Source organism: Nipponia nippon, unplaced genomic scaffold (genome assembly GCF_047370975.1).
Source record: "Nipponia nippon isolate SJK-2023a ecotype South Korea unplaced genomic scaffold, ASM4737097v1 scaffold_8, whole genome shotgun sequence".
Taxonomy (NCBI): domain Eukaryota; kingdom Metazoa; phylum Chordata; class Aves; order Pelecaniformes; family Threskiornithidae; genus Nipponia; species Nipponia nippon.
The window spans coordinates 53,127,530-53,143,801 of NW_028262402.1; the positions used below are offsets into that span (position 1 = coordinate 53,127,530).

Consider the following 16,272-nt stretch of genomic DNA (forward strand, 5'->3'; position numbering starts at 1 on the left):
GACTCCTCACACTCTTTCCCTGCTCCAGTTTGGGGTCCCTCCCACAGGAGACAGTCCTCCATAAACTTCTCCAATGTGAGTCCTTCCCCAGGGCTGCAGTTCTTCATGAACTGCTCCAATGTGGGTCCCTTCCACAGGGTGCAGTCCTTCAGGAACAGACTGCTCCAGTGTGGGTCCCCCATGGGGTCACAAGTCCTGCCAGCAAACCTGCTCCAGCCCGGGCTCCCCTTTCCATGGAGCCACAGGTCCTTCCAAGAGCCTGCTCCAGCGTGGGCTTCCCACAAGGTCACAGCCTCCTTCGGGCATCCACCTGCTCTGGCGCGGGGTCCTCTGCAGGCTGCAGGTGGATATCTGCTCCACTGTCGACCTCCATGGGCTGCAGGGGGACAGCCTGCCTCACCATGGGCTTCACCAGGAGCTGCAGGGGAATCTCTGTTCCAGCACCTGGAGCACCTCCTCCACCTCCTTCTTCACTGGCCTTGGCATCTGGAGAATTGTTCCTCTCACATATGCTCACTCCTCTCTCCAGCTGCAATTGTGTAGGTTTTTTCCTCCCTTCTTAAATACATTATCATAGAGGCACTACCACCGTCACTGATGGGCTCAGCCTTGGCCAGCAGCAGGTCCATCTTGGAGCTGGCTGGCATTGGCTCTGTGAGACATGGGGGAAGCTTCTAGCAGCTTCTCACAGAAGCCACCGCTGTACCCCTGCTGCTACCAAAACCTTGCCACGCAAACTCAGTACAAAGAGTCATTATACATCTTTCCATGCCTCCACTGTTTGAAGCACTATTGCCAAAGATCACCTTAATCAATTACTTTTATTTGCATCTATTGACTTGCATTGAATATTCAACAGTGCATTCAAAGTTAAAAAAAACCCAAACAAACAAAAACAAACAACCAGACACTAAGCTGACTTTTATTACACATTGTATATAACATTATACCACGTATCCAAGGAGATGTCAGATGTGGCACATAAGAAAAATAGAATTTTAAGTATTTTCTTGCAATTCTGAATTATTGAGTATTGGTTTAATAGATGGAATGAACTTGTAGGGTTAATTTTAAACTGATTATCTTAAAATATGGGTATCTTCAGTTGTGACTTTTTTGAGAAAGCTAAAACAAAGAAGCCGGGTAAAATGTAGATGGGCAGATTAAATTAACATCTGTCCATTGGTTTGTTAAAAAAAAAAAAAAACAACAAAAAAAACCCCAGCAGATTTCTGTCTCAGTACCTGCATTACAAAGTGGATTTTCCTCATTTTCTATCTACATATTTGGGATCTCCCATGAGATTAAGGGTATGTTTAGAAAGAGAGAAGTGAGATCAGAAGCCGTGATCTTTGCCATGAGACCATATCATGGGGTACACAGGGTACAACACTGTATGCCGTTGGCAAATTCTGATACTCATTGCTGATTATTCTGCCACATAACCCACCACTCTGCATTAAAAAAGAGCTGTGGTTAGAAGCATCTCCTAAAGCTAAGGAAACATCACTACACTGGGAAATTCCCCAGCGAGATCTTCTGCATATTGTAGAGGAGCAAAGCAACCACCTCAGGGCTGAGGTTACTCCCCCAATCACCTTCAGTATTTTATCACTGGAGGTAGCAGCAGGTGCCAACTTGCAATAAGCACCAAACCCCACTGTGTTTGCTGTTGTGCCTCTTGGGTCTTCCAGGAGCCCCAGTTTCATGGAAGGGGAGAAGCACCTGTGAAATGGCTCTGCTTCTCTAGAGATACTATCAGATGAAGTATTTGTAAGCTAGGTGCTCTTAGAGTCCTCAGCCAAAATCAGACCGTGCTGTTCCTAGGCTGCAGGGTTGATGTTCCGAACAGAGAAGGCAGGAAAAAAAAAGACTGAAAGAGGAGATGGGTGGGGGAGGAGGGAGGCAATAGTCTCATAGAGATGTTGATTTTCCCAAGCCAGAGCCAGGACTTGAACTTCAGTGTCCTAGGCTTCAACCCAGTGGTCTTAAAGAAAAACATCCTTTTTCCTTTTTTATTGGGTTAAAAGGAAAACAAACACCTTTGAAAGGGTTTTTGCTTGCCTAGAAGAGGACATCACTCCTTTCTGCAAGTAACATCAGTTTGACATTGAAATTGTTCCTTATCCTTGCTCCTTGTGATTTAGATGTCAGGAAGAAAAGGATTAAAGAAAAACACTCCCACAGAGAAGTTCCAACCAAGGATTTGAAATCATGCTTTGAAATATTAATGGCTAATTCACAACTAGTCTGAAATAGAAGACAGGGGAACCTTCAAGTGGTTTTGTTCAGTTATTAAATATTGTATCATAATCAGCACATTTAATACTTGAAATGTGTAGGTAGGCAATTAGTATGCCAACCCATTTCTTTAAGAAGGTTGAACTGGTATAGCTTTAACCTTGAAAAAAACCTGTCCTGTGTGTGGCAGAGAGTAAATGAGAGAGAGTGGGGAAAAAAAACCTAGGCAGAACACAGTCTCCTATGTAAGGCCTTAAACGTCTTGGACTTTCTGTGCTGTGTGCATTACATATACCAGGAGAAGTCTACAGGGCTGAGGACTGAGGTGGCATTTAAATATCTCTGTCAAACTGTGATACTTTGCAGGAACAAAAGTCAGAATACAGGCATATAACTCGTAAGAGGTTTTTCATACCTTTGCAGTAATTTGGATTCAGGTAACTGGGAAATTTTGCTGTTCAGAAGGAATTTAGGTGCCAAATAGACTTTATGAAGTAATTTCTAACCTGATTTTATACCTTCTAAATGCTCTTTATATCCGACTGTAAGTACAAAAGAAGGCTATACAGATTTTGTCTTGTCTCACGCTGTGCCTTACAAGTTTAAGGAATTTAAGTTACCCACTACACAACAAGGATTTGCAGGTTTAAGTTTCCTAGAGTTACTAGGGTACTGGAATTACACTTCCTGTTTCAAGCTGCTCAGGCCTCGCCTTCGAGATTTCAAGATACTGAGTTTTGTATATAGCTACGTGAAAAACTATCAATTGCTGTAATGATGCTTTCTGGGGCAGGGGGAGGAAAGAGTAACTATAATCCAATAAAATGTTTGTTTTTCATTCTGCTTCCTTTTCTCCAAAGGGACAGAATACCAAGAGTTTTTCAACGAAACACATCATCATCTTCCATCACAATAAAACGAAAGGATCTCTACATGAAGCGATCTGCATCTATTTGGATAGCAGTGAATTACGCCCATGACAGATGCGTGAAAGGAAAGAATATCTCAGTTACACCGAGCAAAGCAGGTACAGTGTCTTCACGAGTTATATTACTGCAGTGGTAGCATTTTCTTAAAGATTATTTCCAAAATTGTAACTCCCAATATATACTTGTTATTTTTACTGATTCAGAGAGCTAATCTGCCTGCAGTTTGACTTCCTTGGATTAAGTCTTTACTGAACTCAATAGCAGAAGTCTATCAGCTTTTACAGGACAAGAGTTTTACTTTAGATCAGTTGCTAGACTATAAAGTAATCATATCCAGAAAAATACATAGTGATCATATATAAAGATACAGTGTACAGTACTTAACCAGCTTCCTGTGCTGTCTTTGATGGTTTTCTCAACTTCTTTATCGGTTTACAAAGAGCAGGTTGACTCAGTACCATACGCTGAAGGAATCCTTGTTACAGAGCATTAGCATTTTGAGAAACGTTTTCAAAGTTCAGCTCTTTTCAAAGGCCTTACCCACTACACAGTGCTGCAGGGGAGATATGAAAAAATAAATCCTATTAACTATGTCCCTTAGATGTTTATTTAAAGATTCCCTACAGTACCTGATCACTGAGATAACTTTAAGAGCTTCCCAAAACTTCACCTTCTCAGAGTAATCATGATCCAGGAAAAAACAGTGCTTCTCACTGCTGAAATTGGAGGACGTTCTGGAAATTTTTTATACAGTTCATGATTATAGGTACTCTTGACATTTTGATTTTGCCTTTCAGACTCACTCAGAATAGCAGCTGCTTAGAAAAAGAGTCTTCCTGAAATCAGTAGAAGCATTCACAAAAGAAAGGCAAGAGGAACAACCCTATTTTGTTCATACCATAAAGATTTAGTAATTATTTATTTCCAGTCTTCTTAAAGTCTTTCAGCATTCAAGTATTCTGTGCCAAGTCTTTTATTTTTTATAAACCATACCTGACAGAGACAATTACCAAAGCTTTCCCGCTTCTCTTGCATTTATAACAGCTGCATATTTCCCATTTTAGGGAAGTGCTTGACACCATCTAACATAAAAGCTCAACAGATCACAAACCAATTGATAATAAAGTGGGACCTGCCTGCAACTCCTACACCATATGAACTGAGATACAGAGAGGCACTCACAGAATCCACTCGGTGGACACTGGTGAGTACTTCCAGATGACGATCACTTGAGAACATGAGGTGCCTTACTGTCGGCTCAGCAGTGCATAGCATGTACAGCAGGACATCAACAGGATGCTACTGAAGAGCACACACAACATGGATAGGAAGGAGGCACAGCATGCAGGCAATTTGCAGGCAAATCTCACAAAGGTCTCTTAGTTTTGTTCTAACAGATGCTAAGCTGTTTGGGAAAGAAAGATTAATGGTTTTATACAGAAAAAAAATCAGACGTCACGTCAGCTGATTCATTAACCTGTCAGTGAGACACTACAGCCAACAGCGATGCAAAAGCTGAAGAGGATATCAGAAATACCATACAAACTCAAATCCTGATTACACTTTAAATGAACAATATTACCCTTCTTGCTGGTATCATTAAATTTTCAGACTGATTAAAGATCAGGTTGCTGTGATTTTTAAGGTAATAATTCATACCTTACACACTTTTGTTTTGCATAAGTTATCCAGATTTCCTTCTTTGGTAATAAGGGAAATGATTTCTCTGTGATACCAGATGCATTTTAGGATGTGCAACAGTGAGAATATGGTGCAGCAAGAGAATAGTACCTAAAAACCAAAGGGACTAAGGAAGAGGTGGAAAACCAGTCATAATTTTAGTAAGATCTGCACACAGCAGCAATGGCTGCTTATCCTGCCCCTTGCCATCCAGCATATCATGCAAAGGCTTTGCCAGCAGCTACACACATATGCATGATTTGTATCACTGAATCCCTGAAATTGTCTGTTTTTCAAGCTCTGTTATCTGTAGTTGGATGAAGAATATGTGTTTATCAGGTAGAACAGAACCCCAAGAAGAAAACTGTCTAAAAAACAACTGTTCCCACTTCCTAGGCATCTCTGCTCTCCTAGGAGTCTCTTCACTTCTTTTGTACCACCAGAATCTCCCATGTTCTTCCCTTTACATCAGAAGACCTATGATATTTTTCCCATTTCTCTCGTAGCTGGCTGACGCTTTGTTTAGCCACTTCAGAGGAGTACTATGAGAGGGCTGTGTAAGAAAGGTTTCTTCTTAGTGCGAGGAACATGCAAGTCTTGGAAGGGTCCCTTTGTTCATTGACATGCAAGTCCTAGACCATTCTAGGACAGCCAGATACCCAAGCATACCCCTCCAGGTAGCACAATAGATAATAACCACATGCAGACAGTCTGGTACGCAGCATGTGGAAGAACACAGAGTTAAAAGCAGTAAAAATGCATGTCCTACAGGTTCTGGAGACAGGGGAGACAGGAGATTCAAGTTATTAATGTGAAGGACTGGTAGAGACAGCCACACTGGGTGATTAGAATGACCAAGTACTGAAAGACTACAGGTCATGAATATTCATTATCTCTCATGTCCCAGCTGATCCTGTGAACTTAGGCTGTAAACTCTTCATAATCACATGAATGTTGGCTGCATTTACAGATGGGACTGGAGAGAAAGGGTGAGTGTGGACATACAAGCACAGAGGATATATAAAGCTAGCTGAGAAATAGCATTTATCAAGGCTAGGATTAACGTACATATAATGTAATTTAACACTTGGGTCTTAAATCCATTTCACTTCCCTCTTGTTCTGTAGGAGATTTGGAATCTTTCTGTAATATTGTGTGTTGCAGGGTTTTTTTGTGACCAAGCTAGTTTTATTAGCAAAAGTATACAAAGTTAATTAATTAATAAAAAAAGAAAGCACTGCAGAAAACCAAAGAGAAGAGCTGGTCACCTAATAGTGGGGGATCTGGGTGGGGTTTTGTTGGTTTTGTTTTTTCTTTAGGAAATATATATAATTAAGAAAACAAAACTTCACAGCAGACAAATGCTAGAACAAATATTTCAATCTGCAATAGCACTTCTACCAAAAACATCGTAACACCTAGAGCTGATCAGACCAAAGGTCCATTTAATGCAGGATACTGTGCTCCAATAGCAGCCACCAATGGGCATCTGGAGAAGAGTGTAAAATAGTTCAAGCATATAGCAACAAGTTTTGATCATATTTTCTCCTACAGTTTTCAGCTCAGGGATTTCCTTAGACACAGGTGGTGTCTTTGTTTCAAGACAATCTCCATTCCCTGTACAGTCACTGGAGCTCCAGTGCCATCATCAGCTGCAGATACACATTACTTCTGTGATGCTAAGACGTAGGCAGCCACACGTTCAGTCCAGCCACGCTCCTTACCACATCAGTCGCATGGATCTGTTTAGACAAACAGTAACATTTGACAATAAGGGGATTTTTGTTTTTAATATTTAATTTGACTTTGACACCTTGTTCTTCAGAATGCCAACAAGGCTCAGAGTTAAGTGATTATTTTTCTGTATATATAATGCCTAATTGATTTGAAAAGCAATATTTAGACCTAAACTATTGCTTACATTGTTGCCTTGAAAGCATGAAAAGACATTGGCTAAAATGTGTAGTAATTCCTCTTTGATAATAGGAACCCCTACTTTGAGCTGCAGTCAGAAGACTGGCCCTTGGCTGAGAAAACAGTTAATATAAGATTATATTTTATTGCTGCCACATAAATTAAACATCATTTGTTTTTAGGTGCCTGTAGAAAGCAATGCTGTCAATGTCACCATTTCGAATTTAAATGCTATGTCTTCATACGTTGTTCAGCTCAGGTGCATAGCCAAGGATGATCTCCACTGTGTTTGCATTTGGACTAAAGAGATTTTGGTCCCTCACAGTAAGTGAAATATAGTTCTGTCCTACTGGGAATAAACATGAATGTAAAAGCCTTTTCAAATCTTGTATCATATGAAATAGCATTGTCAGATACTGTTGAAAATATGAAGGTCAAACTGATTCATATGAGCACGTCTCCCATCTTTTTCCACGTTTACCAGAACTCACAAACAAGCCAAGAATATCTCATAATGCAACTACAGAAACCTCTCCAGGCAGAAGAAGTGTTCTTTTGAAGTGGGAGGTAATGTTCACTTTGAGTCTGGGTAGCTTCTGTTATGTCCGTGCTATTAATATATTACTTTGTAGGAAAAAAATAGACTCTCATTGTATTGAGACTACACTGTAAAAGCAAAAGGCATCACATATTGTACTCTTGCTTCAGGATTCACTGCATTTGTATGGTGGTGTTTTAGGTGCTGGAAACCAGCAAGGAAAAACTACACCAATTTATAAACTTGAAAAATGATTAAAACAGCAACCTCTGGGCTCAGAATCATTGACTAGTATAAAGATTCTTTCCAGCTTGCATTAAAAATTGGTGTGCCTCAAGTGCATCTCTTGGAATTAAGCTTTCCTTGAAAGATCCTCATAAGTCTTTAGCGCATACAAGTGACAAACCTTGTGTTTTGTGTGTTCCTAAAGAACATTCATAGTCTTGAGAGACCAAAATCTTTTAGAAAAGCTTGGTAAATCTACTAATTTACTAATTCAGAAGTGCAAATACATTATAATCAGAACAGAAAAAGAGCCTCTGTCCTACAAGAACAGCATCTAGCTGCATGCTTCCCATAATGACATTTAAAGGTCAAACCTACGCACCAGAGGCTTTCCCTCTTCTGCAGCAGGAGTCATTATCAGCTGACCGACTACAGCAAATGAGTCAGTTTTACCAGCTGAAGTTCTCTTGGTAAGAAATGGACAACTGACAGTCTTGAATGTATTGTCAAGGGGCCCACAGGCAATTTCAATGAGCAGGGTGTTACTAGAGGTGTTTGCGTGGAAATTAATTAATTCTATCTAGATTCTGAGAGAAAGAACATCTACAAACTCCAAGAAGTTTGCCACAGGGGTCATCCCTGGCAGAAAGGACAGAGACTGGCAGTGTTTTGAAATATCAGAAGATGTGGAAAGTTTTGCAGTTACCCTATGCATTTTTGTTAAGGAAATGAAAAGACAGCAGAGGAAATGGACACCTCATCTCCTGATAAGGATGAGAGAGCTCCTTTTCCCCTTATCTCCTGAGAAGAAGGCAAAGCTGCACAGTAAATGATTCATTTTGTGATAAAGCAATAGATCATACATGCCAATTTAAATGTTAAGCTAAGAGAAGAAATTATTCTCCATCTAAATGCTTTAGTTAAAAAAAAGTAATATTAAATGCAGTATCAGGTCTAGGACCTTCATTCAGGATAACACTTACAGTAGTCTATTATGCCAAATAAGGTTCAAGTCCAGATAGCTTCAATAAACATTGAAGGGGCTGAGGAAAGGATTGAACTCAAAAATTAACATGTTAAATGTAGAGGGGAAAAAAAATCTTCAGCTCTGCTGCCATATTTGTTTAAGCTGATCTGAAACAAAGAAAACAGCTTAAAGATCTTAGACCCTAGCCATAGCTCCTCTGCTTTTGCTAACATTCAGTGAGTAACCTCTACACAGTTCGGATCAACAGGCACAAGATAGCTGGCTTCAGCCCTGAACACCCAACAAGGCAACATGTATAGCTTTCATGGCTGCAAGTAACACAGGGCTTCCTGCAGGACTGCACAAGATAGAGCAGCGCTAACCTTTTCCAGTCTCATTTTGCTAAGCTAAGAAGGCTAAATTCTATTAGTTTCTTCTTGTGCAACAGAGCTCATATTTCACATATCCTAGGAATTATTTCTCCTACACAGAAACCTGTTCCAGTTTCAAAACATGGTGAGAGAACTGTAACACTACTCCCCCAGCAGCTTTACCAGAATGTCATCCTGTCTATGTTACTCCAAAAGTATCCAATTATTTCATTCAGATAATCCAATCTCCCAGCTTTGTGGTATCTTCACACTATTAATTTTGTGCCAAGAAGTAACAGACAAGCTTGATATCAGAAGTAATCCTTGCAGAATTCACAGGCCTTCATGTACTGAGTTCAGTTTCCATCTAGATTGCAGTAATTTCCATTTCTGTGCACTCATTTTCCAATCTCTGATGAAGATTAGGACAGTAAAATAACAAGTGAACCATCACCACCTAAAAATTTGTATCAATGGATATATAACATGTTCCAAAGTTGTAGTATAATTACTAGCATTTATCCTCAAAGAGACCAGATGCCTAACAGAGCCTAGTAGATCAAGATTCCCAGAGGCATAAATTGCAATTAAACACCTCTCATTAACTTTCAAGTTCCTAATTATGAGAGGTATGTTCCAGTGAAATGTAGAGAACATTACAGCTGCTTCACTGCTGTTGTTACTAATTGGATACACATAACTAAGATCTCAATTAAGCAAAACACTTAATCCTGTGCTTAAATCCTCTCAATTTAAGCATGCTCTTAATTTTAAGGAAATGTTTTGCTTCATTGATTCCTAATAACCTAATTAAAACACTATGATTTTGTCCCCGTCATTAAAGGTGACATTTTGTTTATACAATTTAATTCCTCTTGATTTTCTGCACAGGACATAATAACATTTATAAAATAATAACCTTTTTTCTCTTACTAGGTAACACAAAGTAAGAACATCCTTGGATATTATGTTAATGTGGAAAGAATACCCAACAGTTGCAACGATTCAGCAAATCGCATCTTTCTAAAGGAGAGAAAAGTTCTTCTAAATCTCTCCATGGCTTATTATAGAGTTAATATTTCTGCCTATAACAAAGCAGGAGAATCTCCACAAGCCATCTACATTGTCCCAGACTTCTCTGCAACAGGTACTTACCTTATCATTCATTCATTAGAGCAGTGGAGAAGTTTTATGAACAATGGATAGGCTACTTTTTGACAGTCTTTGGGATAGGGTTAAGCGTTCTCTTAAATATTTATTAGGCTGATATTTTTGAATAATGAGAGTCAGTATTGTTTCTTAAGAAAGGATTTTGATAGAAGTTAACTATCAGACTGAGCAACTTAACATTCTGTTTAGCACTTCTTGTTTTCTCAAGCTAGAGAAATTACTATGTGCTAGACCTACCTATCAAAAGGGCTTATAGAGTGTTCTCAAAGTTAAGTAGATGCCAGCAGTTTAAACAAAGTTCACAGAATTATGTGCAAATCTAAGGTTTTTTAGCTAAGTAACTATTAAGAGACCTGCTACTGTCCTTTATTTCAGTATTATCCCTACTGACACATGGGAGGGGGAATAAATAGGATGCACATGTCATATTCAAATGAAGATGTAAGCTTTTGTGCTGCCGAAATAGACAATTTTTTCATGTAAAAAATAAAACTATTTAACAGTGTTTTTCTTATAATATAAGCTAGTTTCATTTGTTATAATCTTGAGGTATAGTTATTGCAATATAAGAAAAACTTCTCTCTTCCAAAGTAAGATTTATTTTTTTTTAAATAAAGCTATAGCATGGACAATGAAACAAGTGTGCAAGTACCCTTGTTGATCTCCAAAGAGCTGCAACTAATTGGTTTTCTAGGATTTTCTAACACACTCCCCTCATTCTGTTCTCCTTTGCCCTGCAAAGACGTAAGAATTTGGTTTTGCCCTTACATTTGACTGCTTGAGCTCTCTTCTGATGAAATATATACTACCACCTCAAGCCATCTTTTGACTGACAGCTACGTGTTTACTGAACCTCTCAGCTTGTTCTTCATAGCTCTCCCCAGACACCTGTTTCAGATATGGTTGTACTTCTATGCAGTTTCTCTCTATCTATCATGAATTACTGGGAAGATACTTGCGTTCAGTGTGTTCCGAAGATAAATTCCTTCTCAGCATGCAGAACTTTTCCTCAGCTAGTACAACCATTTTCTTTAATTCGACATTATTATATTGGTTTTCAGACAGGAGATGAAATGGAGAATTTTGTCTGTCTGCCACAAGATCCACTTCTTACCCAAAAATGAGAGGTTGCTCTTCTACACCCTTAGTTTCAGTCAGAAGGTCTTTCCTAGTTTGATAATCTGTCTTTAAAAAAACATCAAAATGTTTAAGATTCTTGTAGAAAATGCAAGGTATATGAAATATGAAATTATATAGCTATAATCCATAATCAGCCCCTTCTCCTCCTCCCCCAGGTAAGAACTATCTTACAGTTGCTCTATGTATAGCAGTTAATAGCAGCTCACAGGAGGTTACTTAGCAACATCAGGCTTCCTGTTCCTGAGGCTTGGAACAGCCATTTCCCCTTTTCTGATTGTGGGAAATTAAAGGTCATGAACAGCAATTAACACCGGAGCTCCCACACACCATTGCAAAGGACTAGATGCTAAGTTTCCTTTATTAACATACCATGTAAACATTACTATATACTGGTCACCTGCAATAACAACTACTTAAGGAATAATCTTTGAAAAAGAGCAAAAGAAAGAAAGCAGGCAAGAGAGGAGAAAACTGCTTTCATGTTTATTGATCTCTCATGGTATATTTGTTCACAGACTTGCCTGGCCAAATCCATGTCAAACACCAGGGAAGCAACGCAGTTGTCACCTGGACTCCAGAATACAAACCAAAATGTTTTGTAGTTGACTGGGGAACTGGTAAAGAGGATATGCGCATGAAAATAGTAACTACGGCTACTGGAAATTTCACACTAGGTAACAGCAACGACCACATCTACTTATGGAGGCACCATTTCACTTATTGATTACTTTTGGTTGGGGAGGGTAGGATTTTCATCCTGCTTTTAAGAGCAAACTGAAGATCCAAATAAGCGCAACACTTATCTTTGTCCAGCATTGAGACATCACCTAATTTTTAGCAACAGCAAGGCAGGTAAAAAGCAGAGTTTTCAGCAGGATTCATCTGGTCACAGTTGGGAAAAAAAAAATGCAGCTAAGCTGCTGTGGTTGGTATGATGTCTCTCTTTGCCCACATTCCAGGCAGACCTATACACTACTGGCTTTAAAAAAAAAAGTTCCCTAAGTAAACTTAACTTTAAATATAAACTGCTCTGTTACAGTCTCCCTGAGATTTTTTTTTTTTTAAATCCCAGTGGCTGTCCTTGTCAAAGCCTAAGTTCTCAACTCTAGTGTTCTGCTTACAAAGCTAGGCATGATGAGCTGCAGCCAGGGATCACTTTACGGGACAGTCATCAAAAATCTTGATTAAAATCATGCAGGTGGCTCTTGCAAAGGCCATTCAGGAGTGGCTTTTATGTACAGTAGAGAACGTTTAGCTTCAGAGTTCCATAAATGAATGCACTGTTTTCCTTGGTCCTTCTGCACCAGCTGCACTGCCACATTACATCTAGTTGTTTTGCTTGTTTTTAAATATGCTAGCTGAGGGGGAAATATCTGTCCTTGAACTAAGATATCTACAGCCATTTTAGTTCCCTGCTTCCTCAGCAGCTCAAGCCTTCCAGAGGGAGACTATAAGCAGATCTGGCGTCTTTTAAAAGCAAACCGATGTTATATCTTGTTCTGCTTTTGAAATAGTTTGTATTGGGCATCTAGAGACAATGAAGAAGGATGCACATATTTTGTACTCAGTGTAAAGCACTGTAAACTTATACTATGCTTTGAGTCTAAGAACTATACAGAAAAGCTATAAAGTTGTTGTCTCTCTTCCCTTCCTTTATCAGTTATAACTTTTCAGTAAACCCTGATGTACCTTTATTTGTTTTCCAGACAATTTTCAGCCATATAAGTTGTACAAAATAATGGTACATGCATCTGACGTGTGTCAGTGTGAAAGTTTCACAAGACATGAAAAGACTTTTGGAGTGACCCACTTTTACTCAGTTGAAGGAGGTATTCCTCCCCTTTATATAACCTCATCCCTTATATTTCTTCTCATTTCCTGTCTGCTGCAATAAAATAAATCCTACACAGAGTTTCTTTTCCAGGTGACTTAACAGCATTCTCCAGCTAGAATTGCCTTTGGTCCTAGCAGTTATGCACTGGCAGTGAATGACCTGAATGTTGTTCCTTACTGACAGGTCCACAGAAGTATTATTATTACACATGACCTTACCAAAATAACAGAAAGAGGGTCTCGCAGTTACTACTCTCTGTAGCTCAAATTTAACTGTAGCCAAAGTCAGATTTTCCAATCCTAATTCGGTAGTGTCTTATACTGCAAGTTGAAATGAGTATGGCTGTGGCTATTGGACTAAAAGTGTTTGTAATGAGACAGTCGCAGTTTCTACCTACTTTGGTATTGTTTAAGATGAGGTTTTTTTTTTACTCTATGGGATTTCTCCTTTCGCTTCCACTGTTTATGTTATATTTGTGACAACTAGAATCAGGCAAGGAGCTCTCTAGGAAGCAGCTAGGTTTCAGTCTTGTATGTCTGTTGCACAAGTAATGACGCAAAATGTAAATTATTATCCGATTTTTAAGTTCCTAGGACAGGTCCAGCTAATGTGACAATTGTGAATATCACAAAGCATTCTGCACTTGTGAAGTGGACCAAAATAGCTGCTGAAGACTGTTTGGGCTTTCTTCAGGGATACAGGATCAGCTACACAGATTCATGGAGGAAAAAGTCTCTGGGTAAGTCACCATTGCTCAGAACAAAGCACCAGCTCAGAGCCATGACAGAAAAGCTTCACACAGACCATTAAGTGCTGTTGCAGCACACTACTGAGTTACTTAGATTTCTGTGGGAGTTGAGCACTCTCAAAGGTCGGCTCCTGGTTAGAGTTTTAATGCTCTAGGTGGTCCTATGAATACATAGGATTTTCTAGATATCATCTCACATTAAATATTGATAAGAAAATATTTCCTTAAAACTTACAGTTCTAAGACTACTGCAGAATTCTCTAGTACCACTGAAAGGAAGATGTATGCTCTCAGTATTTCTGAGGTATTACGATTTCAGTCACAACACTTTTATGTTTCATTGCAACTCAGCCAAGCTTGACTCCGAGCCTTTCTATAGGATTTAAGAGATTATATATTTCTTTTTCGAACACAGTTAGCAGGGAATACAGTTTGTATTTCTTTCCTGTTTTCAAAGACACTATTATTAATTTCATTTTTAGAAACATTTTCTTAAATTGATAACTTTTGTGTTTACCCACAAAGGATGAAACTTCTACACATTGAAATAAATGAATAGTTGTGAGCTCAAACCACTTGAGTTTTCAAAAAAAATCCCCATACTTCTTTTGATAAACATTTTTCTTCTGCTTTCCAGTGGAAAGTCTTCTTGCCAGAAATAATACTACATTAACTGTGCACATACTGACTTTCAAATAAAATGAAAGACATGCTATGAAAGACAAATAGAACCTAAGACCCGACAAAGGAGAAGAGCAAGGGTTCTGTAATCTATGTTGGCCTATGCCTTTACAGGACCATGAAGAGTAACAAAAGCTTCAAGTACACAGCATTAGCAGGAGGTTTGGCACCATTTTCAGGGGGGTCTATTCCACCCCAAATACCTATCAGAAAGCGCTAGAGGAGACAGAAGGGGAGTGTCCAGGACTGAACTTTTTTTTTTTTTTTCCCCTCTGCTGTAATCAGTCAATACAGCAGTGGCACAACACTCAATTGCCATGTTTTCTAGGCAGGAAGAATAACTTTATTGGAGAATTTTGGGGAAGGAAGCCTATAGGCTACAGCACCATTTCCACTTCTATGAAGATCTTAAATTCACAGTGGCATACTTGAAAAGTAATTTCTGCCCTGTTAAAGGCATACTAAAGCATCATTGGTTGCATTATTCTGGCCAGGGGAAAAGTCACTGCACCATCAGAAGAGAAAGGTTGAGCTGAAAGGCCTACAAAGTAGGTGAAGCAGAATGCACAGCCCTTTTTCTGTACTGAATGATGAGTAATAGCACTGGTATTAATCGAGATGAATAACTACTGACTACTGTAGTGAGGGTGAAGCATGTGATAAAGTCTAGTCTTTATGTCAACTGTTACAGCCAACACGAAAACCACTGGTCAGTGTATTTTCCTGTCATGCAGTATACGCAGCCTTCTGCACTCACCACCCTAAATATCCTTGGTGTGTTAAAGGCTCATGCTTTTTATCTCTGGATTTAAAATGTACATAAGTATTTTGGAGAAATCTTGCATCCATCCAAAGAACATCTGTGCAGTGTGGCTTCCTCCAGGTATGGATTAGGGCACAGAAATTTTGCCTTTTCCCCAGTCAGCTACACTGATACAGACTCAGCCATCAGAGTTCATCTAATCGTCTCCTTCCCCAACCCCTCTTGCATTTCAGCTGTTACTCTCAATTCTTCTACCACAAGTTACCATCTTACCAAACTGAAGGGAAAAACCACATACCGTGTGCAGATTTCAGGATTCACTAATGCTGGTGAAGGACCTCCAACTCTTTCACAACCTTTCAGCACTCCAAAATACGGTATTGTAGAAGCTCTATGCATTTGTGTTATCCAGCGTCAATCCTTGCTTTATGCACTACATATGGCATTATTCTCTACCCTTTCCTGCTTTTCAAGGATTTACAGTGTGCTCATGCACAAGATTTTTATTCAATCCTTAGTTACTGGTAGCAAAGACACAAAATTGTTCCTTTCTTAGAGGTAAACTATGCATCACAGAACAACTCTGCCTGTATTTCATTACCTAACCTGTCAGGAAGACTTAGCTAGGGTTCCTCATCTCAAACATTTTCTGACCTTTTTATGCTAGCTGTATGCACATATCTTTATTATTGCTGATTCCTGTCATAGATTTCAGCAGTTTAAATATTCTGCCTGTGACTAGTTAAGTTCAGTAGTCTTTGCTCTTGGCACAATCCTGAGCAATCATGTAAAACTGGTTTCCAGTTAGACCCCTGAGACATTAACTGTTAAAAAAACAAAACAAAACAAAGTCTCTTTCAATTGCTCCTATTGTGGGTGACAGCTAATCAAAGGATCTTTTGTCTTCTAATAATTTAAGTACATTTTATGTAACAGATCCTATAGTTCACTGGGAAAAGTTTGCTTTTTTCAAAGGTGCCTGCATAGGCTAAAAATATAAATACAGTTACATTTATAAAGTCTCATATATTATAATTATATACAGTTGGCTAAACATGGTCTCTCAAACAT

The 16,272-nt window shown here is 39.0% G+C and overlaps 1 protein-coding gene across 3 annotated transcripts in view; it reads left to right on the forward strand.

Annotated features, from left to right (window-relative positions):
- LOC148050624 (interleukin-6 receptor subunit beta-like) overlaps positions 1 to 16,272 on the forward strand; it is a 38,047-nt gene that overhangs the window by 7,760 nt on the left and 14,015 nt on the right. For 2 of the 3 annotated variants that reach the window (XM_087742590.1, XM_087742592.1), the window contains exons 5-13: positions 3,102 to 3,268; positions 4,235 to 4,374; positions 6,947 to 7,088; positions 7,249 to 7,331; positions 9,802 to 10,012; positions 11,691 to 11,849; positions 12,882 to 13,004; positions 13,596 to 13,748; positions 15,435 to 15,578. In XM_087742590.1, the coding sequence (XP_087598716.1) occupies positions 3,102 to 3,268; positions 4,235 to 4,374; positions 6,947 to 7,088; positions 7,249 to 7,331; positions 9,802 to 10,012; positions 11,691 to 11,849; positions 12,882 to 13,004; positions 13,596 to 13,748; positions 15,435 to 15,578 (1,322 nt within the window). The remainder of the gene's footprint in view (positions 1 to 3,101; positions 3,269 to 4,234; positions 4,375 to 6,946; positions 7,089 to 7,248; positions 7,332 to 9,801; positions 10,013 to 11,690; positions 11,850 to 12,881; positions 13,005 to 13,595; positions 13,749 to 15,434; positions 15,579 to 16,272) is intronic. The other variant, XM_087742593.1, reaches the window with a different exon arrangement.